The 22521-nt window shown below is 39.9% G+C and overlaps 1 protein-coding gene across 1 annotated transcript in view; it reads left to right on the plus strand.

Annotated features, from left to right (window-relative positions):
• Positions 1-22521, plus strand: part of INTS7 (integrator complex subunit 7) — a 79499-nt gene that overhangs the window by 55355 nt on the left and 1623 nt on the right. Inside the window, exons 14-19 of the mRNA XM_004013905.5 lie at positions 8107-8301; positions 8906-9009; positions 10238-10306; positions 14371-14503; positions 17808-17906; positions 19256-19441. Of these exons, the coding sequence (XP_004013954.1) occupies positions 8107-8301; positions 8906-9009; positions 10238-10306; positions 14371-14503; positions 17808-17906; positions 19256-19441 (786 nt within the window). The remainder of the gene's footprint in view (positions 1-8106; positions 8302-8905; positions 9010-10237; positions 10307-14370; positions 14504-17807; positions 17907-19255; positions 19442-22521) is intronic.

Here is a 22521-nt window from a genome sequence, read left to right on the forward strand (position 1 = left end):
GCACAAACTGCAATCAAGATTGCCGGCAGAAATCTCAATAACCTCAGATATGCAGATGGCACCACCCTTATGGCAGAAAGTGAAGAAGAACTAAAGAGCCTCTTGATGAAAGTGAAAGAAGAGAGTGAAAAAGTTGGCTTAAAGCTCAACATTTAGAAAACGAAGGTCATGGCATCCGGTCCCATCACCTCATGGCAAATAGGTGGGGAAACGTGGAAACAGTGGCTGACTTTATATTTTTGGGCTCCAAAATCACTGCAGATGGTGATTGCAGCCATGAAATTAAAAGACACTTACTTCTTGGAGGAAAGTTATGACCCACCTAGACAGCATATTAAAAAGCAGAGACATTACTTTGTCAACAAAAGTCCGACTAGTCAGGCTGTCGTTTTTCCTGTGGTCATGTATGGATGTGAGAGTTGGACTATAAAGAAAGCTGAGTGCTGAAGAATTGATGTTTTTGAACTGTGACTCTTGAGAGTCCCTTGGACCGCAAGGAGATCCAACCAGTCCATCCTAAAGGAAATGAGTCCTGAGTGTTCATTGGAGGGACTGATGTTGAAGCTGAAACTCCAGTACTTTGGCCACCTCATGCGAAGAGTTGACTCACTGGAAAAGACCCTGACGCTGGGAGGGATTGGGGGCAGGAGGAGAAGGGGACAACAGAGGATGAGATGGCTGGATGGCATCAACGACTTGATGAACGTGAGTTTGAGTGAACTCTGGGAGTTGGTGATGGACAGAGAGGCCTGGCGTGCTGCCATTCATGGGGTCGCAAAGAGTTGGACACGACTGAGCGACTGAACTGAACTGAACTGAGAGTCATTTATGATTATCACAACTAGGTGTTAACTGGCATTTAGTGAATAAAGGCCAAAGATACTGCTAAACATCCAACAAAGCACAAGACAGCTCCCCTCAAAATTTGAGAGTTATTCCAAAATGTCACTAGTATGCTGAGGTTGAAGACCCTTCTCTAGGGCAGTATACCTCAGTCAAAACTGTGTATCTGCCCGCTGCTCCAATTTAGAAATATGTGAAGATGTTTCTGTTTTTCCCAGTGATAGAGTGGTTGGAGAGACTGCTGCTAGCCTAACGGTCATTGACTGGAGATGCTGAATTTTCTGAAATGCTGAGGATATTCCTGCTCCTATTAAAAGATACTGATCGAAAGTACTACCTTGGAGTAAAATTGCATAAGTTATGTGCATCTTCAGTTGACTAGCTGATACCGGGAGTTTTTACATAGTGGTTTTAAATTCACAGTATTTCCAGCAGTGTATAAGAGTTCTTGTTACTCTACATTTCCCCCATTGGTATGTTCTGGAAGTTATGATTGGAGTAATTAATACAATTAAACTTTATATATCTGCATATTTGAGTTTTGCTTATTATAGAACATATTAGTTTCAGATGTGCAACAGGATTTGATATTTTATCTGTTGTGAAATCACTACAGTAAGTATGGTGATAGTTAAAATCTGTCACATATATAGTTACTAATTTTTTTTTTTCCTGTGAAGAGGACTTTTAAGATGTACTATCTTAGCAACTTTCAAATATTCAATATAGTGTTTTTAAAACTTGTTTTTTCTTCCAGTTTTCTTGAGATATAATTGACATAAAACACTGTGTAGTTTAAAGCGTACAACATGATGATTAGTATACATCATGAACTGTTTATCATAATGGGATTAGTGACCATCCATGGTCTCATATAAATACATTAAAGAAATAGAGAAAATAGCTTTTTTTCTTGTGGAAAAAACGTAGGATTTTTTCTTGCCTTTCATATATATCATACATCTTACGTACATTTTATCCTTAGAACTTATGTATAACTGGAATTTTGTACCTTTTGACTACCTTCTTTCAGTGCCCCCACCCCCAGTCTTCCACCTCTGGTAGCCACAAATTTGAAATTTTTTTTGTTGATTTGTTAAGTATGATTGACCTACAAAACTTAGTTCCTTATACACAACACACTGATTCAATGTTGGCATCTATTTTAAAATGGTACCGTGATAAGTCTCCTTGGCATCCGTCACCATAAAAATATGGTCATGATTATTGGCTCTTTCTCATGTGGTACATCACGTTATCTGTGGCTCGTTTACTTTGTGTCTGATAGTGTATTCCTCTTGGCCTCCCTTGTGTGTTTCACCTTCCCGCCCTCTCCCCTCTGGTAACCGCCTCTTCTCTCCGCGACTCTCTTTCTGTCCAGTCACGTGTACTCACTTGCTTTGTTTTCTAGATGCCATTTATACATTAAATCATAACAGTATTTGTTTTCCTCTGACTTTTTTAGCTTAGCCTAAAGGCCCACCAGTGTCGTTGCAAATGACAAGATTGCCCTCTTTTTTTATGGCTAACATCCCATTGTATAAATGTGTGCTGCATCTCTTTATCCGTTTGTCTATTGATGGGAGCTTAGATGCCTTCCATATCTTGCCTGTTGTAAGTAAAACTGCAGTGTGACGGTTGCGTATATCTTTTTGAATTAGTGTTCTTGTTTTCTTTGGATAAAAATGCAAAGGCAAAACTGCTGGAACTTGTGGTTCTATTTTTAATTTTTCGAGGCCCCTTCATACTCTTTTCCATAGTGGCTGTGCCAGTTTACACTCCTGTCAGACGCACACAGTGGTCCCTTTTCTTCACATCCTCTCCAACACTTGTTACCTCTGGTCTTGATGATAGCCACTCTGACAGGTGTGAAGTGATATCTCATTGTGGTTTTGATTTTCATTTCCATGATGATTAGTGATGCTGAGGCCATCTATGTGTCTTCTTTGGAAAAATGTCTATTCAGAGCTCTGCCTATTTTTTAATCAGAATTTTTTTTTTTTTTTACTATTGAGTTGTATGAGTTTTTAAATGTATTTTGGATATTAACCTCTTATTAAATATATGATTTGCAAATATTTCTTTCCACTCAGTAGGTTGTCTTTTCATTTTGTATGTTCTAAATACCAGTCTTTTGTCAGTAATATGAGCTGCACATATCTTTTCATTCACAGTCACTCTAAGAAATGTTTTCCCTTCAAGTCACTACCTTTACCCTCCTCTACAGAAATCACTTTAGGTTTCTAAAATTATAGATTAGTCTTGCCTTGTTTTTCATCATCATTTGAGAAATCATGCAGTATTAGACTTGATTATAGCTTCTTTACTCAGCTTTATATTTATGTGATACAGTAATGGTATCTGTTACATATTGCAGTAGTTTGTTCATTTCATATCATCATGATATTCTTTCGGATGACTTATAACAGTCTGTTTATCTTTTATTTTTGATCAGCATTTGAGTTATTTCCAGGATGGGGCTATTTAAGGTAATTTCACTATTAACTTTCTTTGCACATCTTTTGGTGAAGTGTGCATATTTCCTGGATGGTGTTATATGTTTAAGTTCAGCTTTAATAAATACTGCCCAAAAGTTGCCTGTGGTGGTTTCCAGTTTATACTCCTGTCAGTATAAGTGCCTTTTGGGGTCCACAGTACTTCTTGAATATATGGCTTGATGACTTTGGTCAGTTATGGAACATTTGCCATTATCTCTTCAGCCAGTGACTCCAAGTACCCCTTTGTTAATTCTTTTTACCAAGTCTCAACTCTCTCTCCATTCTCTTCTGTATTGCCTTTTTATCTCTCCATACCTAATTCAATATTTTCTTCTAGCCTGTCTTCCATTCCCATAATTCTCACTTACATTGTATCTAATTCATATATTAAACTCATTCATTAAGTTCTTTTTTTTTTAAACTCATTCATTAAGTCTTTTTTAAAAAACTCATTCATTAAGTTCTTAATTTCATTTATTGTGTTTTTCCAGTTTCAAAATTTCCATTTAATTATTTTATATTTTGTAGTTCTTCTTTAGGATCCTCTATCTTGTCATTGAAATTCTTTAATATGCTAATTATAGTTATCTTGAAATTCGTCTATGTCCATTATCTGAATCTATTACAGTTTGTGTCTTTGACACTTTTTCCCCCTCTTGGTTTGAGGAATTGCATCTTTGTTGTATGCTCAGTTATTTTTTATTTAGTTTTGGACAGTGAGTGTGAAAATTATATTATCTTCGCTTTTGGAGGGCAGTTAGGCTCTGGGCAGATTACTTAATCCAACCAAGGATTGAGCTAATTCAAAGCTAAGCTTCAGTCCTTGGAAGAATCAGTCTATTTTTGGTTCTCCTGACTGCTAGAGTATAGCTCTTTGAAGTTACAGACAAAAGCCCAAAATGTTTTCCACAGCCCTCTTCTTAGTTTTGTGAGACTGATGAAAGCTCTGTTCAGCTTCTCTGACTGCTGGGAGCAGATTTCAAATTAGCAGATATTACCAAATGTCGGTCTTACCTCCTTGAATTGCCCACTTCTCTGTGATTTTGGTTCCTTGTTGCTTATAGCTCTTCAGTGTTTTCAGATAGATGTTTATAACATTTTATTCATTTTTCCATTTGCTCTTAACAGGCTGGCTGGTTTAAGACTATTTAGTCTAGCATTCCCTTAAGCTTGGCTTATTCTTTCAAAAACTGAGCTTGTATTAAGTAAAATATAGTCACAAGAAGACAAATATTGTATGATTCCACTTAACTGAAAGTGGTCGGATTCATAGAAACAGAAAATAAGTGGAGAAGGCACTGGCACCCCACTCCAGTACTCTTGCCTGGAAAACCCCATGGGCAGAGGACCTGGCAGGCTATAGTCCATGGGGTTGCAAGGGTCGGACATGACTTAGCAACTAAACCATCCACCACCTCAAAGTGAATATATGCCTAAAGATAACATGTGAAAAGGATATTTGCCATATACTAGCAAGTTTTTGGGGGGGATGGTGGGAGTCAAGAAAGACTTGGGGTTATTTTGTCATCACCTTCCATTTTATACTTATTTATAGTGACCGTTATTTTTACTAATACTGTAAAACTATGAAAAATGAATAAAATACTAAAAATACTAAAATACTAAAAGTTTACCAAAAAAGTATGATGGTGGTTACTAGGGGCTTTAAGTCCATCACTGTGGCTCATTCTTGGTTGTTCCGTGTTCTTTATCACAATGTATATAAATATTTTAAACTGAGTTTATCAAGTAGCGTTACTTTCAGCCACATTGGGAGTTTTCTTTTAGCTGATCCATGTAGAAATCAGGGTATGAACCACAAGTCAGAAATTCTGTGAAGCAGTATTATATGTGTGTTTAACATAGATTTAACTCTTATGTTTAGGCTTTCCTTTTTTTTTTTTTTTTTGAGAAAGAAGTGCCAACCCACTCCAGTATTCTTGCCTGCAGAATCCCATGGATGGAGGAGCCTGGTGGGCTACAGTTCATGGGGTCTCACAGAGCTGGACATGATTAAAGTAACTCAGCACTAGCACTTAGGCTTTTTTTAAAAAAGTCAAGAAAACAAAAAACAAGAATGAAGAAAAAAATAAGCAATTTCAATAATAGGGAAGCAAAATAGCAGTTTAAATAGTGAGCAGTTTTTCTCCATTAGCTTGTACCCCAGAGTGAGCAGTAGAGAAGAGCTCTGAGTTTGCTGTTTTTTCACCAGTGTTAAATTTACTGGAGGTGATTCTTTCTTGAGAAATTTTCAAGAATAATTGTGATTATATACAATTTTTGCTTTACCTGCTGACCTTACAACCCACTTCTATTTAAACTTTAGCCCCAGCATAAAGAAAAGTAAATAATATTCCTTTTATTCCTCATTGGCATTGTTCATCATGCTATAGTCTAAATTTTATTTTTGTCTGTTTTTCTATCTTTCATGGATGATACTACCTTTTTAAAGTCTTTGACCTCTAGCACAAGTTTAGCCTTTCTGTTTTGTTTTTGAACATGCATACTATATCTAGCATATTTTTCCTTTGGTATACCACAGTCTAAGATGCACAATAACTTGGCAAAGTTGCCATCTTATGTCATCAATCAAATATTTCCTGTTAGTCAGAAATAAATCCAGGCTAACAGTAAATCTTTCTCATTATAACTACATCTTTCTTTGCTGTCAATTTTATAATGAATGTTAGGACCATGTTGTAAATTTTTTTGCCTGATAAGATGGTCTGCACTGTATATAACAGTATCATATACCTACTTGTGTTTCTGACCCTTCTAAAGTTACTGACAAGCAATAAATTAAAAATAGCAAGTAGGAACATAAGAGGCAGAGGGAAGGGGAATTTATCTTCCTGTAAAAGCAAATCAGATCTCCAAGAAATTAAAAACAATTGAAATAGTCTCTTTTACATCCTAATCTGTACTGTTTCACAGTTAGAACAAAACATCCCAAAAGTTTGAAAACCACAGAATTCGATACATTGATTACAGTTATTACCTCTAGCTTATATAATTTTATATAGAGGTAGCTTTGCAATCTGAGAGGGATACTATAGCAAGTATACATTCTTGTAAAGGATATAGGAAGTGGCTATTTCCTAGAGTAAAATACAAATGCTGCCAAGTAATAAAACTTACCATTTGACACTTAAGACTAGAGAGAACCTCACAGAGGTCAATATGTGATACTTGGACAGATGTATAATATTGTAACTGAATTCTGGAACCTCAAGTCACATACCTGGAGGTTCCAGAATTGAAAATTTAAAGATCCAGAATTAAGCAGCTGCTGCTGCTAAGTCGCTTCAGTTGTGTCCGACTCTGTGTGACCCCTTAGATGGCACCCCACCAGGCTCCTCCATCCATGGGATTTTCTAGGCAAGAGTACTGGAGTGGGGTGCCATTGCCTTCTCCGGAATTAAGCAGACTCTCCAGCTAAAAGAATAGTATGAGGTACTAAGAAACAGCATCCACATGTTTTAAGTGAGTCATGTCAGAGAAGAGAATTAATGTCATTGTACTTTCTTTGTTGTTAAATTAATGTATTTTTAATATGCCTTTTGTTGAAAGCACCATGCCAGTTTCTTCCCTAGGGCAGTTGATAAATAGTTAAAGGTTGTCTTAGTTCTCTGTCTACACTGACTTGACTTAAATTCTTGGCCTCCTTTACCTAGCTGATGCTGCTCTTTGCTGTTTAAGACTAATCCCTGACTTTTCTCCATTCTCATTGAAACTTGTGTGTTATAACCTATTCCTTGGTAGCCTCTCTGTGCATTCTAAATGTCTAATGAGAAATTCTCTGTAAAATTAATCTGGACTTGAGACTTTGCTTCCAGTGGTTAAAAATCTACCTGCCAATGCAGGGGACCAGGTTCAACCCCTGATGCCACGAGGCAGCTAAGCCTGTGCGCCATGAGGCAGCTAAACCTGTGCGCCACGACTCCTGAGCCAGAGCTCTGGAGCCCATGAGCCCTAGAACCCGTGCTCTGCAGCAGAAGCCACTACAGTGAGGAGTTCGTGCACTGCAACTAGAGAGTGGCCCCTGCTCACCAGGGAGAGCCCACGCGCAGCAACGAAGACGCAGTGCAGCCAGAAATAAACAGATTTTTTAAAATTAATAAATAAGTAAAATAAAGTTGACCTGGACTAGTCATGGAAGAAAGCAGCCATAAGGCAACATGCTTTGTTTGTTGTTGTTGAAACTGCCTTTCTGCCACGTTTAAAACATAATCCAGAACTTTGCCTGTTGTTTGCAGGCCCCACATAATCTGGCTGTCCCTTGCCTCAGCTCTACCAGCAACGTGCTTTTTAAGCAGTGACTATCTAACAGTATAATTCTCCTGCCCTTACCTTCCTTTTCTCCCCACTCCCACCTTTTAACAGTTCTGCTAATGATTCCAGCATGAAAATTTCAGGTTAGAAGGGTAGGAATGTAATAAGGGAATCTGGAGAGAGTGGTAATGTCCATGAAGCACCCTTTATATGCAATCTTAACTGCTGACAGTGTAGCTGATCCATGTGTTGTAAGATCTTGGCAAATGTAGGAAGGAAGGATCCTCAGGGTTGATGGAACCCAGATTTTCAGAGTGCCGATAATAACAGTGTCTTCCTTTCTGTATTACGTCCTCCCGTTATAAGTGTTTATCCATCACTGTTAGAACTGTTGGTCTTTTGCACAGACTACGACAAATACTTTGCCCTTCACTATCTTCCTTTTATGTTTACTTTGTCTTAAATATATCTTTTTTTTTTTTTAATTCCCCAGGCTGCCAGTACACCACTGAATCCTTTAAGTTTTCAGTGTGAATTTGTAAAGCTCAGGATCGACCTTCTGCAAGCCTTCTCCCAACTTATCTGTACTTGTAATAGCCTCAAGACAAGCCCCCCACCTGCAATCGCCACAACTATCGCCATGACCTTAGGGAATGACCTTCAGCGGTGTGGTCGCATCTCCAATCAGGCATGTCTTAACTGTATTTTCAGGGCAGTTTTTATGTACACTTTAGAGATTTTTGAGGTTAGTTGTGAGATCAAAAACATTGTGAAATTTATTTATTTATTTATTCATTTATTTATTTATTTTTACAGTGTGAAATTTAGAAATCAGTGGTTTGACTCATAGGCAACAGCAAATGCTTATAAACTCATCTGTCTTGCAAAACACAAGCTACGAAAGCTTATTAAAATGACAAAATGATTGATGATACCTCACTCCATGCTATATATTTATATAAAGAGAAAGGACATACATTTTAAAGAAACTTTGGGATGTTCACAGCTATTATTTATTTTAGTAGAACTTTGAAGAAGCTAAAAATGCAGTGGTTTTTGTTTCTATTCGTGGTATGTAAATTATTATAATCTTATGCCCATTTGTGGTTTCATTTGCCACCTTTGTTAATTCTCAACAGTTTATAAAACTGAGTGAACTGAAAAGAGTTGAAATATTTTTTGCATTTTTTAATTGAGGATTTTTTCCTTAGGTTTCAGTTTTTGTGTTATTTACACAATAAGGATAGCATGTTTGTTTATTTATCATAATTGATATTTTTCCTTCTTTATAGATGAAGCTATCCATGGAAGAATTCCGAAGCCTTGCTTCCCGATATGGGGATCTTTATCAGGCATCTTTTGATGCTGATTCGGCAACTTTGAGGAATGTAGAACTGTATCCTAAACTTGCCTGATATTTCTTGTTCATCGGAAGTATTCTTTTAAATGTAGAATAAATACTTCAGATATGCGTAACTAAAATATACATTAGATAACCCTACAGATTTACAACGTTAAAGTCGCTCAGTCACGTCCGACTCTCTGCGACCCCATGGACTGTATAGTCCATGGAATTCTCCAGGCCAGAATACTGGAGTGGGTGGCCATTCCCTTCTCCAGGGCATCTTCCCAACCCAGGGATCGAACCCAGGTCTCCCACATTGCAGGTGGATTCTTTACTAGTTGAGCCACCAGGGAAGCCCATAAATCTACTGTAAGTAATGATTTTCTTTTTTTGAAATCTAGTATGAACAGTATAATTATACTTTTCTTTTTCAACCAAGCTTTTTAAAAGGTGGTGACTCAATGTTGGGTGGTCGTTCTCCCTCTTGAGAAGAGCATCCAAAACCAAGGTCTGATCAGTGTTGAGGTCTTTGTGCTCACTTAAGTTACAGAACATTTTTGCACCAGAGAGCCATTTTGTCTCTTGCCTCACCTTCTTTTCTTCACAGCTAACAACCCTAGATTCCATCACCTTTATTAGTGATATATTCAGTTGTTTCAGTCATCACTTTTGTTCCTTAAGCCATCTTTAGTTCTCCATATTTTTTTATTAGCAGCCTTAGATCCTTTTTGAAAAGAGTAAAGGGATACATTGGTTTTTAGTTGTAGGACCTATAAATCAATAATTCCTGGCAATTTGGCTTACCTGATAGAAAACCTAATGAATGCTATTGACTCTGTCCCCTGAAAAATGCATATGTGCACATACCCTCCCAAAGTTTGCATACCATTTCAGGAGGGTTAACAGATCCCTCCCAGCCTAGGAATCTCCAGGGTAACCACTGTACAGACCCTTATTGTGGTGGTGGTTTTTAACTTTTATCAGTGAAACGCCTGTATCTAAGATAAAGAGCTTTTGTGAGTGAATCACAGATCCTGTTGCTTGGGTTCCTCTTTCCAACATGAACCTCTGAAGCACCCTTCCTGAAACTACTACAGACAACATATATCCCTTAAAAGGAAAAAAAAACAAAACCACCACAGACTGTTTGAATCAGTAACATAGTTACCTTCACCAAGAATATGATGATTTTCATCTTGCCTTATTTAATATTCAAATATAAAGTCTGTAGTACATTTCTCTATTATCATGTATAACGTATAACCTTAACATAATTCAGACAGCAGCAGAGCTGTTTACTGATATCTCATGCAATTGAAGCCCTCATTTTGGACCCAGAATCAGCAAGGTATTTTTTTTAAGGCTTTCATTTAAAAAAAAATATTTATGATTTATTTGGCTTTCAGGCCTTCATTGTAGTGTGCAGTATCTTTGTTGCATCCTGTGGGATCTTTCGTTATGGTGCCCGGACTCTCTGGTTGAGCATGCAGGCTCAGTAGTCGTGGCCTTTGGATGTCTCTCGTTGTGGCATGTGGGCTCTGGAGCTCGCAGGCTCAGTAATCACGATGTGCCGGCTGAGTCGCTCTGCGGCAAGTGGAATCTTAGTTCCCCAACCAGGGATCGAACCCATGTCCCCTACTTCTCAGTATATTATCAATGAAGCATTCTATTTTTTTAATTATTATTTTTTTACGAAAGGATGTCTATTATAATATATATTTATGTTTTGAACTTTAACTTTTTGTTTTGTATTGGGGTTTAGCTGATGAACAGTGTTGTGGTAGTTTCAGGTGAACAGCCAAGGGACTCAGCTATACATGTACATGTATCCATTATCCCCCAAGCCCTGCTTCCGTCCAGGCTGGCTATACATGTACATGTATCCATTATCCCCCAAGCCCTGCTTCCATCCAGGCTGGCTATACATGTACATGTATCCATTATCCCCCAAGCCCTGCTTCCATCCAGGCTGGCACATAACACTGAGTAGAATTCCATGTGCTATGCGGTAGGTCTTTATTGCTTATCCGTTTTGAAGACAGCAGTGTGCACATGACCTTCCCAAACTCCCTAACTATGCCTTCCCCCCAACCCCCAGCAACCATAAGTTTGTTTTCTGAGTCTCTTTCTGTTTTATAAGTTCATTTGTATCATTTCTTTTTCAATTCCACATATAATGGATATCATATGATAATACTCCTTCTCTGTCTGACTTACTTCACTCAGTGTGACACCCTTCAGGTCCATGTTGCTGCAGATGGCATTATTTCATTCTATTTAACCGCTGAGTAGTATTCCATTGTATATATACCGCACCTGTATCCATTCTTCTGTCGATAGACATTTAGATTGTTTCCATGTCTTGGCTATTTAAACAAAGCATTTTAAATTTCTCTGTCCTAAAGCATTGACTTAACCATTTTTTTTTCTAAGCAGTATCAAAATCCTGGCCGTCTGTTTTGAAGTCCTGTCTACTCTCAGACTAGGCCACTTGGCTATTTTTTTCCCATTTACCTGATTCATTCCAAATTTTTTAGAATACTGTGTGAGAGAAAATCTCCATGACCTTGAGGTCAGCAAGGACACAAATAGCAGTTACCATCAAGAAAAATTTGTTTAATTGGATTTAAAAATTTAAACTTCTGCTCTTTGAAAGATGCCACTAAGAAAATGAAAAGATAGGTTGCAGGGTGAAAATATTCTCAAACATACTCTGTCAAAGTTCTTGTGTTCAGAATATTAAGGAAACCGTACAACTCAAGATAACCCAATTTTTGAGAACTGACAAGATTTTTTTTTTAGATTTTATTTGTTTATTTAGCTGTGCTGGGTTCTCGTTGCTGCTCAGGCTTGTCTCTAGTCGGGGCGAGCAGGGGTCCTCTCCAGCTGTGGTGTGTGGGCTTCTCATGGAGGAGGCTTCTCTTGTTGCGGAGCACAGGCTATAGGCGCTCGGGCTTCAGTAGTCGCAGCTCCTGGGCTCTAGAGCACAGGCTCAGTAACTGGGGGGCACGGGCTTAGTTGCTCCACGACCTGTGGGATCTTCCTGGATCAGGGATCAAAGCTGTGTCCCCTGCATTGGCAGGTGGATTCTTTAGCCCTGGGCCACCAGAAAAGCTCTTGACAAGAGATTTGACGAGACACTTCAAAAAAGAAGACGTATTAATGTCCAATAAGCACATGACAAGACGCTTAATATCATTAAATATCAGGAAAATGCAAATTAAAATCACAGTGAGATAAACTTATACCCACTAGAATAGCTAAAATTAAAAAGCCCTATAATGCCAAGTATTAATTAGTTGTGGAAGAGCTTGAATTCATATATTGTTGGGACTACAAAATGATTCAGCCACTTTGAAAACTGTTTGGCAGTTACCATATGACCACCAGTTCTATGCCTGCTTACTTAAGAGAAAAACATATTTTTACAGAGACCTATACACAGATTTTCTTAGCAGCTTTATTTATAACAACAAAAATTGGAAGGAGCCAAATATGTCAACAGACGAGTGAGCAAATAAATTGTAGTATATCCATACAGTGGAATATTCAGTCAGTTCAGTCACTTAGTCATGTCCAACGCTTTGCCACCCCATGGACTGCAGCATGCCAGGCCTCCCTGTCCGTCACCAACTCCCAGAGCTTGCTCAAACTTAACGTCCATCGAGTCAGTGATGCCATCCAGCCATCTCATCCTCTGTCATCCCCTTCTCCTCTTGCCCCCCAATCCCTCCCTAGATCAGGGTCTTTTCCAATGAGTCAGCTCTTTGCATCAGGTGGCCAAAGTACTGGAGTTACTGGAGGTTCAGCTTCAGCATCAGTCCTTCCAATGAACACCCAGGACTGATCTCCTTTAGGATGGACTGGTTGGACCTCCTTGCAGTCCAAGGGACTCTCAAGAGTGTTCTCTAACACCACAGTTCAAAAGCATCAATTCTTTAGCACTCAGCTTTCTTTATAGTCCAACTCTCACATCCATACATGACTAGAAGAACCATAGCCTTGACTAGACGGACCTTTGTCAGCAAAGCAATGTCTCTGCTTTTTAATATGCTGTCTGGGTTTGTCATAGCTTTTCTTCCAAGGAGTAAGCATCTTTTAATTTCATGGCTGCAGTCACCATCTGCAGTGGTTACTGGGGGCCAAAGGTAGGGGTCTGACTAGGAAAGGTGCATTTTTGTGATTTTGTAACGTATCTGAGTAAAATTTATTTTTAAGTAAAGGAATACTCCTTTTGTATTGAAGGTGGAACAATGTATTCTGGGTTTTTACCCTTTTATTAGGTCACTTTGTCAAAGACTTTAAAATCATCATGCTTAATTGTGTGGGGTAGTTTTCCTTAAAGTCCGTCATATAAATGAGGTTTGGTTCTTGTCTTAATGCAACTTAAGATGCAGTACAGAGTAGGGAACAAAGCTTAGGAGCCAGCCGGATACTCATGCGCTTACAGCTGGGAGTGAGTCAGTCCCTTAAGACTCACTCCTAGCTGTATGAATACAGACATGTGATTTCATCTCCCTGAGCCTCTTATGTGTAAACTATAGGTAAGTAATGATGCCTGTCTCTTAAGAGTGGTTGTGTTGGTTAAGTGAAAAACCTCTATAAAGTACCTAGTTGAAGTACCTTGCGCATAGTAGGCATTAAAAGGATAATAAGGGAGTGATAAGAGTAGTATTAACACAACATAGTTGCCTGTATTGCATTTTCTGATAGCCCTGTTGAAGTTTAGTTAGAATGCAGTTTTGCCACCTCTTCCCATTTAGAAATGCTTCCAAAAATATCTCTGGGTTTGAGGCAGTAGAGAGAAAACTGAAGAAATCTGGATAAAACTTTTTCTAGCATGTTCCATATGGTAGCTCTCTGCTGACCATTCTTGAGCATTTCACCTGCTTGCTGGATTCATGCCGTTTTCCCAGCTGTGAATGCCCTCCGCACTTTTCATCTCTTCACGTCTTATCCTTGCTACTTGTGTAGTGATTTGTCCAAGATTGATGTCGTCTATGACATTCCTCAACTCCTTGCATAATCTGATGACTTGCATATCTTTATTAGTTATTTGGCCCTTGTCTGCTGGCTTTATTAATAGTTACCTTTTCAGATATCTTTTGTCTGTTTCACCTCATGGCAGGAACAATTTTTAATTAAACATTTTTCATCTAGCTAACAGCCAAAGTGATTAAGACTTGTATAATTTGAAATCAGGTCTGGATTTGCATTCCAGCTTGTCACTTATTGTGACTGAAGGCAAATTACTTAACGTCTCCAAGCCTCAGTTTTCTCATCTGTGAAATGGAAATAACAGTGTCTACTTCGTTATTTTGAAGATTAAATGAGTGTGTGGAAAGTACCTGACACATTTTGACATTAAATTACTGTTTTCGTTGATTCATTGATACTAATTTTTGACTTCAGTTTCCAGGAATATGGGTCTACAGGAGCAGCCCATGCTGATAGTGAATATGAGAGAAGAATGATGTCTGTATATAATCATGTCTTGGAGGAGGTGGAATCGCTCAATCGGAAATATACCCCTGTTTCTTACATGGCAAGTCGCATTTGTTTCATTGAGGTCTTTTTATGTGGAAGTGAGTTTTTGTGTGTCTCTGGCACTTACTGTGTTGTGACTTCAGCACATCAACCTCTCTGTGCCTGTTTTGTGACAGGGTTAGTACGGTGCTTGCAGCCTGGTAGTTGTGAGGATGGTAATCCGTGAAAGCTGCTACTGAACACATCTGTAGTGGCTACGTAGTCACACAAACATGTCAAATCTGTTCTACCAGAATGCAGATAAAACTATTTTTCCCCTTTTTTAAACTGCTTAACTGAGATTGCAGTTGTTCTCAATCTTGGCTACATTCTAGAATCACTTGGGAAGCTTTTTAAAAAATACATCAATATCCAGGCCCCACCACAAACCAGTTATCTTTGAATCTCTGCAAGGCCCAGACATTAGTATTTTTAAAAGCTCCCAGGTGATTCTTTCATGACATGAGGGTTAAAAACCACTGGCCAATTAAAACAGAAAGAACTGGGCTTATTGTCTGACTGTCAGTAAATTAGTTCCTGCCAGGCGATGCCAGTGTGGTCCTTTAGTACACCTGGCCGTCTTAGTATACCTGGCCATTTAGCCTGCTGAATCTCTGGTGTCTTTGGTTCTGTTGAGCACCTGCTCTTTATCCCCTGACTTTCCAGTCACTTGACACTCTCACCCAGATTTCTTCCTCCCTGTCTGGCCATTTCTCCAGTGTCATATTCAACTCAGGTTCCTATGAAAAAAATAGACATAGTAGCTTAAGCAGTGGCCATTTCTCACAGTTCTGGAGGCTGAGAAGTCCAGAATCAGGGTGCCAGCCAGCTTGTTTCCTGGTCGGGCTCTCTTGCTAGCCTACCAGCTGCTTTCTCACTGTGTCCTTAGGAATTAGAGGGAGAGGAGGCTCTCATCTCTTTTTCTCTTCTCCCGTAACGGGGGCCCCACCCTCATGTCCGCATTGAAACTTAATGACCTCCCAAAGGCCCACCCTCAGATATCAGCACACTGGGAGTTGGGGCTTCCGCATGTGGGTCTGGACACAGCAGCACATCAGCCTGCAGCACCATCTTTGAACTTCACACCCTGGAGGTGTCCCTTGCGCTGCCCACACGTGGGGTGCTGACTCCCTGTGGCTCTCTTCCGCCTCCTGCTCCCTGCGATCTGAACTCGTCATTCATCAAGTGTTTTAGAAGAAACTGGCAGGATGTGTCATGAAAGAGTCAAGTTAGATACCAAGGTTAGATACTCTGCTTTACACACTGCTTTCCACATTAGATTGTCAGTATGTATATGCTGGATTGAAATGACATAGGTAGCTGTTTGATACTGAAATTGGTTGCTAAGGAAGGTTGTAAAGATAATCTTTGTAGAAAATAGACATATCTGTGTGAGACATTGGTTAAAAAAATATTTTCATATTTCCTCTAAGCTCCACCCTAAGAAGTTAAATAAATGCCACACAGTAACTTGAGTTTGATACATTTGAATCCACTGAATATAATGGAAGAGATGGGAATTTTCTGCTCAGTAGGTATGCAATATAAGAGAAGACCCCCTCAGGTCAAGTTCTACTGCTGTCAATCAGCAGGTCATGATTTGAGGCAGATTTCTAATATCCTTTTCTGTGATGTGGAAAAATATCTACCTCGTAGAGTTTTTGTGAAGTTTAAGTGAGATAATGCCTGATGCCTAGCACATCGTCTGGCCCGGCACAAAAGGAGTGGTTACTAATTCTTGATTCCCTTTCCAGATTGTCTTTTATAGACTTGGTACTTTCTGAACCCAAAATGCAGTTCAACAACTATTTTTTGAATCCTAGGAATAGAAAAATGACAAAGACGATCTTCCCTCCAGTTGTCTATAGCCTGATAAGAAAGAAAGATTCTGTAAGCAAATACAGGTCCTGTGCAGTGGTGGAGCTCCTTGCAAAGTAGAGCTGTAGCACAAAAAAGAAAGTAATTCACGTTGAAGGGTGGGAAGAACAGGTGAGGGCGCAAGCCAGAGAGATGTGCTTGCACATGGGTTTTCCAGGCAGGTAAGGAAGTGTGGAGAATTCGTGGCAGAAGACAATACGTTCTAAAGCAAAGGCAGAAAATCGCATGACGTCTCCTGGGAACAGTGTGTTACTGCTGCAGTATAATGTCCAGGCTCGGGACTAGAGAGGTGGGCAGAGGCCAGATGACAAAAGGCTTTGAACACAGTCTTAAGGAGTTTGGACCTTGTCCCATAGGCAGTGGGGGCACTTTTTAGGAATTTTACATGGAGGTGGGAGGGAAGTGGTTAAGTTAAGACTGTACATTATGGCTCTATAGAAACAGAACAGGTCATGGCCTGGAGGGCATGGAATTAGAAGAAGGGTGGTTATAAGACTTTTGCAGTAATCCAAAGTAAGGGCCACACTGGTAAAATGGGAGTAAGAATGAGAAGAACAGATACATAAAGATTACTTAGGTGTAATATTTTCAAGGCTTGGTTTTGTTTTTTGTTTTCTTTGAATCAGATATGAGGGATGCAGACATGACCTCTGGGTTTCCAGCTTGGGTGACCATGTGCACAAGTGGTTGATACTTTACTGAGACAGAATACGGAGGGACAGTGGGAGAGGTGAAGGTTTTGTTTTTAAACCTGTGAAACCTGGGTAATTGGATAATAGGTCTGATGTCAGAAGGAGATAGATTGCGATGCATGGAAGTTGTCATGATGTAGAGATTCTTCATGTCCTGGGAGTGAAGAAAATTGCCTGTGAAGAACAAGTGGACTGAGAAGACAAAAGGACTGAAGTGTCAACACTGAGGGAGCAAGCAAAGGAAGAGAATCTTAGGGAAGAAGATGGGAGAAGGGAGCAGGCAGAAAAAGTGAAGGCAGGGGCCGTGAAGGGGCATCCCATGGAAGAGGACCATTGTCAGGAGCCACAGAAATGTCAGGAAAATCCAAAGGCTGCAAAGTACTGGGTTTGCAGTGAAGAAGGTATTGGAGGTGGACTAGTCCTCCTAGCAGGGTACTAACCATGCCATGTGATTATCATACCATGTGCTATGAGATGTGGTTTCACATCTCCAGACTGGCACGTTGATAGTTACCTGCAGCTAACATACCTGTGGGGGTGGGCCCAAGGGCTATAAATCTCTGACCTCAGCAAGAGTGATTTGACAGATGTATGAGTTCCTAAGTGTTGTCTCTGTTAACCTGCTTGGTGTGTACTTTTGTAAGAATCATGAACATTTAAAGTTTTTAAACTTCTTCCTGAAAGTAACTATTCGTTGATGAAATTTGGAAATTTATTTTCACTTCATTTTTCTTTTTTTTCCGCCCCCCCCAGCATACAGCATGCCTCTGCAATGCCATCATTTCTTTGCTGAAAGTTCCTCTTTCATTTCAGAGATATTTTTTCCAGAAACTTCAGTCTACCAGCATCAAGGTAATATAGGACGAACACTCAGGTTTAATGTAGTTTAATACCTTCTTCTGAAGATGACAAGGGGCAGAGCTTTACCTTTGGTTTAGATAAAACTTACACTCTTCCGTTGTAAGCCTTTCCTTTATCAACTGATTTAGGAGTTAAACCTTCTCCTCTCCTTTCTTACCTGACAGCACCCAATGCAGTGTGATAGACATTTGGGTACCTGGAGTTCTGACCTGTCTTCAAGAATGATTTGAGTGGTATTCATCATAGTAGCCCATAAGGATCTTGAGCTGAATCCATGTCTAATCAGCCTGTTCAGACCCAACTTAGAATGAATCAGGTCTAGTGAAACATTACCAGCCCTACCTCCAGAGAACTTTTGTCTGTGAATAACAAGTTTTGAGGAGCTGGTCACTGAGTAGAGTTAGTATTTTAAAATATTTAAGCCACTCAAAATTTAAAAGCTGTTTTGATTCAAAGAATGAAATTGTTGGGGAAGAGGGGAATTGTCGCTTTCAAGAGATTCCCTGGATTATCTGTATCAGTAAATGTCTTCAGTGTACTTTTGGATCCGTTTGAATGTTTTTGACTGCAGATGATAGCCCATTCCATTTCAGAATGACATGAATAATAAGGAAAATTGATTATCTAGATAAGAAGTCCTAAAGGCACCATGTCTCCAGGGTTGATTAGTTTAGTGGCTCAACATTATCAAAAAGACCCAATTTCTTCCCTCATTTTATTTAAGTAAGATTTGAGCTTTCTGTAATTAAAGTGTATTTAGGATTCTTAATATGTTTTTGAAAGAAAACTAGTGAGGTTAAAAATGTCTTTGGCTTAAAAAAAATTTCATTGGAAATAGACTTTTTTTTTTTTGGAAATTGACTTTTATACTATGGTGACTTGGTGATATATGTAATCCTAGAATTTTGGAGTCATTTGCATTTGAATTTAGTCTATTTAAAATTACCTAAGGCCAAAGAGACAGCAACTGCACATGAAAATTTCCATAGTGCATTTCCCTGCTGGAGTTGGTTCATTGTGAGAGAAGTGCCCCACCTCAGAAATTGGGAGAGAAGGGCCCTTACTGTTCTGTAAGCCTCTGTTCCCCTCTGTAGGGGGTAAATTCAAATAAACAAACAAACAAAAATTGGTATTTTAAAAGAGGCACTGGGGATAAGGAACCATAGACTTTAAAGGTACAACTGTCTGGTCGTCCCAGCACAATCAGGTCTTTAAAGGGAGATGTGTGTCTCTGTGTGCAAGTACCATTTTAATCTGTGATCAGCGAATAGCACGGGTGTGTGTGTTGGAAGGAAGCTTGCTTTTGGTTGTGAGCATTCTTTTTGGTGTTGGCTTTCCAGCTTGCCCTGTCACCGTCCCCCCGGAACCCTGCAGAGCCCATCGCGGTCCAGAATAACCAGCAGCTGGCACTGAAGGTAGAGGGGGTGGTCCAGCACGGGTCTAAACCCGGACTCTTCCGCAGAATTCAGTCCGTCTGTCTGAACGTGTCCTCCACGCTGCAGAGTAAATCCGGGCAGGACTACAAGGTAACGTAGAAAAGAGGCAGAGTTGTGATGCGGGTTTTATCAACTCACTGATGCAAGTTTTCCATGGTTAAGCAGACAGTACTTAAACCTACCAAAGGACACAGATGGACATAAGCTAAAAGCGCTTATTGTGGTGTGAGGGGGCTGATCAGCAACACTTCTCTTTTCCCTGCCTGAACCGGTTGACGGACAAAGCATCCAGGCAGTGGAGTGTCACCCCTGTTAGAGCTGGGGGAACCTAGCTCAGTTCCTGGCAGCAAGGACTGCCTAGCCTTGTAGCTCTGAATTGCGTTCTCCCACCGGCCTCCACCAGTACACGCAAGAGCCTGCCCCTGTGAAACTGGGAGGAGCAGTACCCTGCAGCCCAAAGGAGAAGGGAGGGAGAAGGTGCTTAGCACCCCAAGTCCAGCCCCCACCCCACAACCTACCAATCAGTAGCATTTACCTTCTCCCCTAGAGACAGGCACTGTTCATCTAATGAAAGGTTCCTCCACGTGGAGGGAAGCGTCAGGAGTGGGGAGTAACTTCTCCCTAACCCTTTGACCCCAAAAGAACACATCTGTTTATTTTTCCTTTAAGTAAATTTTAACATGTTCAAAAAAAAAATTACTGTGTTGATATGCAGTGATCAGATGAAGTAAAACCTCTTGTTAAGGATTAGACCTAGGAATGTGCTGCTTTGAGAAATCATGAGGTAGATTAGCCAAAATCGTGCTTACTTTGTTAGTCAAAGCTAAGATTCTGAATCTGTGCCCATGAGACACCAACGTTCCAAATGTGAAATGTTCTGTCTTTATAGACATCTCTTGCCAGTTGCTTGGAGATTTATTCATCGTAAGTGGAACAAGAGAACGAGTGTGCAGTTGTATGAACAGAGTTGTTTAAATGCCCAAATTGGTTTATTTGTCGGCATCCGTGAACTGAGGTCCAGAGCAAGGAAAATGGGGTATCAGTAAAGATATAAAATAACAGCCAAGGGAATGTCTGGTGTAAGCCATCACTGCTTTCCTTACTTTGGTGACTCTCTTTCCGGGGGCTCTGTGCCCACCCTGAGAAGGCTCTGTCTTCATTCCCTCCCTCTCTTTTGACTTCCGTGGCATAAAGCGCAGCACCTTATGTGGCCATTCAGTAGGTATGTGGTGAATAAGGAAAAAATCATTTATTGTGTTGTTGCAGTGATCTCTGTTGTCACTCACAGAAGATCATAACGAGAATTTACGTAGTTAGCTTATCCCTGTCTGCAGCTCTCTGCTCATTTTGAGTTTGAAAGAACAGTGGTGATTTCTGTTTTTTAAAAAACATACATTTAAATCGAGGTGACTTTTCATTGTTGACTTTCCTCTCAAGAGACATGCTGAAAGTCAAGAAGCTGATATTAAGAAACCAGGTGATACATGATTGCTTTGTAATGTTACTTGTAGTGAGTTTGTAGCTTAAGATGCATTATCCATTTAGAGGGATCAGGTTGCCTCCTAGGCCTATTTCTGGTCCTTTTAAGGAAGTTCTTGTTTGGTGGGCATATTCTTTAGGGAAATAAACATCCTACAGAATTTGAATGTGCAAATAAAAAACAAAAAAGGACTTACAAATAACTCTAAGATCTTGAATTGGCTGGCAACTTCATTTCATTAATGTAACACCAGTGTCTTTGGAAAACTGACCTCATGATAACTGCCTACAGAGACCCAAAGCTTCAGGGCACATTTATGTAATTAATCATACAACAGAAACACACAGAAACATAGAGCAATCAGGTCAAATATTCATTCTGATTATCTCTATATGCATTCTTAGAATTAGCGTCAGCCTTGATTTACTTCGTCTTGGGTACAGATAAGGGTACATCCACAGGTGTTATTCTGTTCTGTGAAGGACAGAGGTTTGAATATCTAGCTAAATAAGTGAACCAATGTGTTCATAATATAATAATCAATGTGTTTCATAATATACTGACAGTCTGAACAAGACACTGATTTGTTGAGACTTCCCTAGGAGTCCAGTGGTTAAGACTTCACCTTGTAAAGCAGGGGGTGCAGGTTCGATCCCTAGTCAGGAAGCTAAGATCTCACATATCTTAGGGCCAAAAACCCAAAACATAAAACAGAAGCAATATTGTAACAAATTAAAGACTTTAAAAATGGTCCACATCAAAAAAAAAAACCCTTGGAAAAAAAAAAAAACCAGTCAATTCTAGGATTTGGAGGGAAACTATATATTTACTAAGCATTATGTTGTTCTTCTGTCGTCTAGATTTTAAACTCCCTGAAAAAGATGTTTGCATCCTCTTTCTTTAGAATATCTCTTCACAGGGTCAAGAAAGATGGAAATTGGGTTGGGGTTAATCTAGCAAGTGTATGGAGAAGAGAACTTTCTCTTTACCCTCAGGGTCTCCAGCTGGGCCTAAGATTGAATTGACATGAAGGCAGGTTAACGGGAGAAAAGCAGGCCAGTTTTATTAGCATTTCACACATATATGGGCATCTTCACAGAAGGATGGAGACCAAAGAAGTGACCAGGACAGAAAACTTAAATGCCTTTTTTTAGACGCAGAAGCAATGTATTTTTGACAAAATGACAAGACGGGGGGTTTGGGACTAGAGACAGTAAGTCAAGGAGACCATAAGGCTAGGAGATTTCTTGGGAAAGTGTGGAGAGACCGATGAAAGGTGAGGGTTCTCTTCAGAGGTGGGTCTGTACAGCTCCATCTCAGTGATTCCCAGGCTCTGGTGCTAAGGCTGGTCTTCTGTTCCTTGTGCGGGGAGGTTACCTTTCTCATGGAGAATTTGACGTGTGTTTTAGGTTAAAAAAAGGAGTGTGTGGGGCAGATCAGAAAGCCCGTTCTGTATCTGTTGTTTTTCAAGTACCCTTAACGCTGCCTTAGCAGCCTGCTTGGGGTGGCGTGTTCTGAACTCTGTCGCAAAACACACGGGCCTGCGTGAGAAGGTAGAGGCAGCCTCTTCTGCTCAAGGACAGTGAGGAGGCATTATCGTCTGATGATGGAGCATGGAGGCCCTGGAGTCAGCCTGCCTGGGTTCAGATGCCTGCTGCCCCACTTGTTAGCTGTGTGGCCTCAGAGAAGT

The sequence above is a fragment of the Ovis aries genome, chromosome 12, assembly GCF_016772045.2.
Source record: "Ovis aries strain OAR_USU_Benz2616 breed Rambouillet chromosome 12, ARS-UI_Ramb_v3.0, whole genome shotgun sequence".
NCBI lineage: Eukaryota > Metazoa > Chordata > Mammalia > Artiodactyla > Bovidae > Ovis > Ovis aries.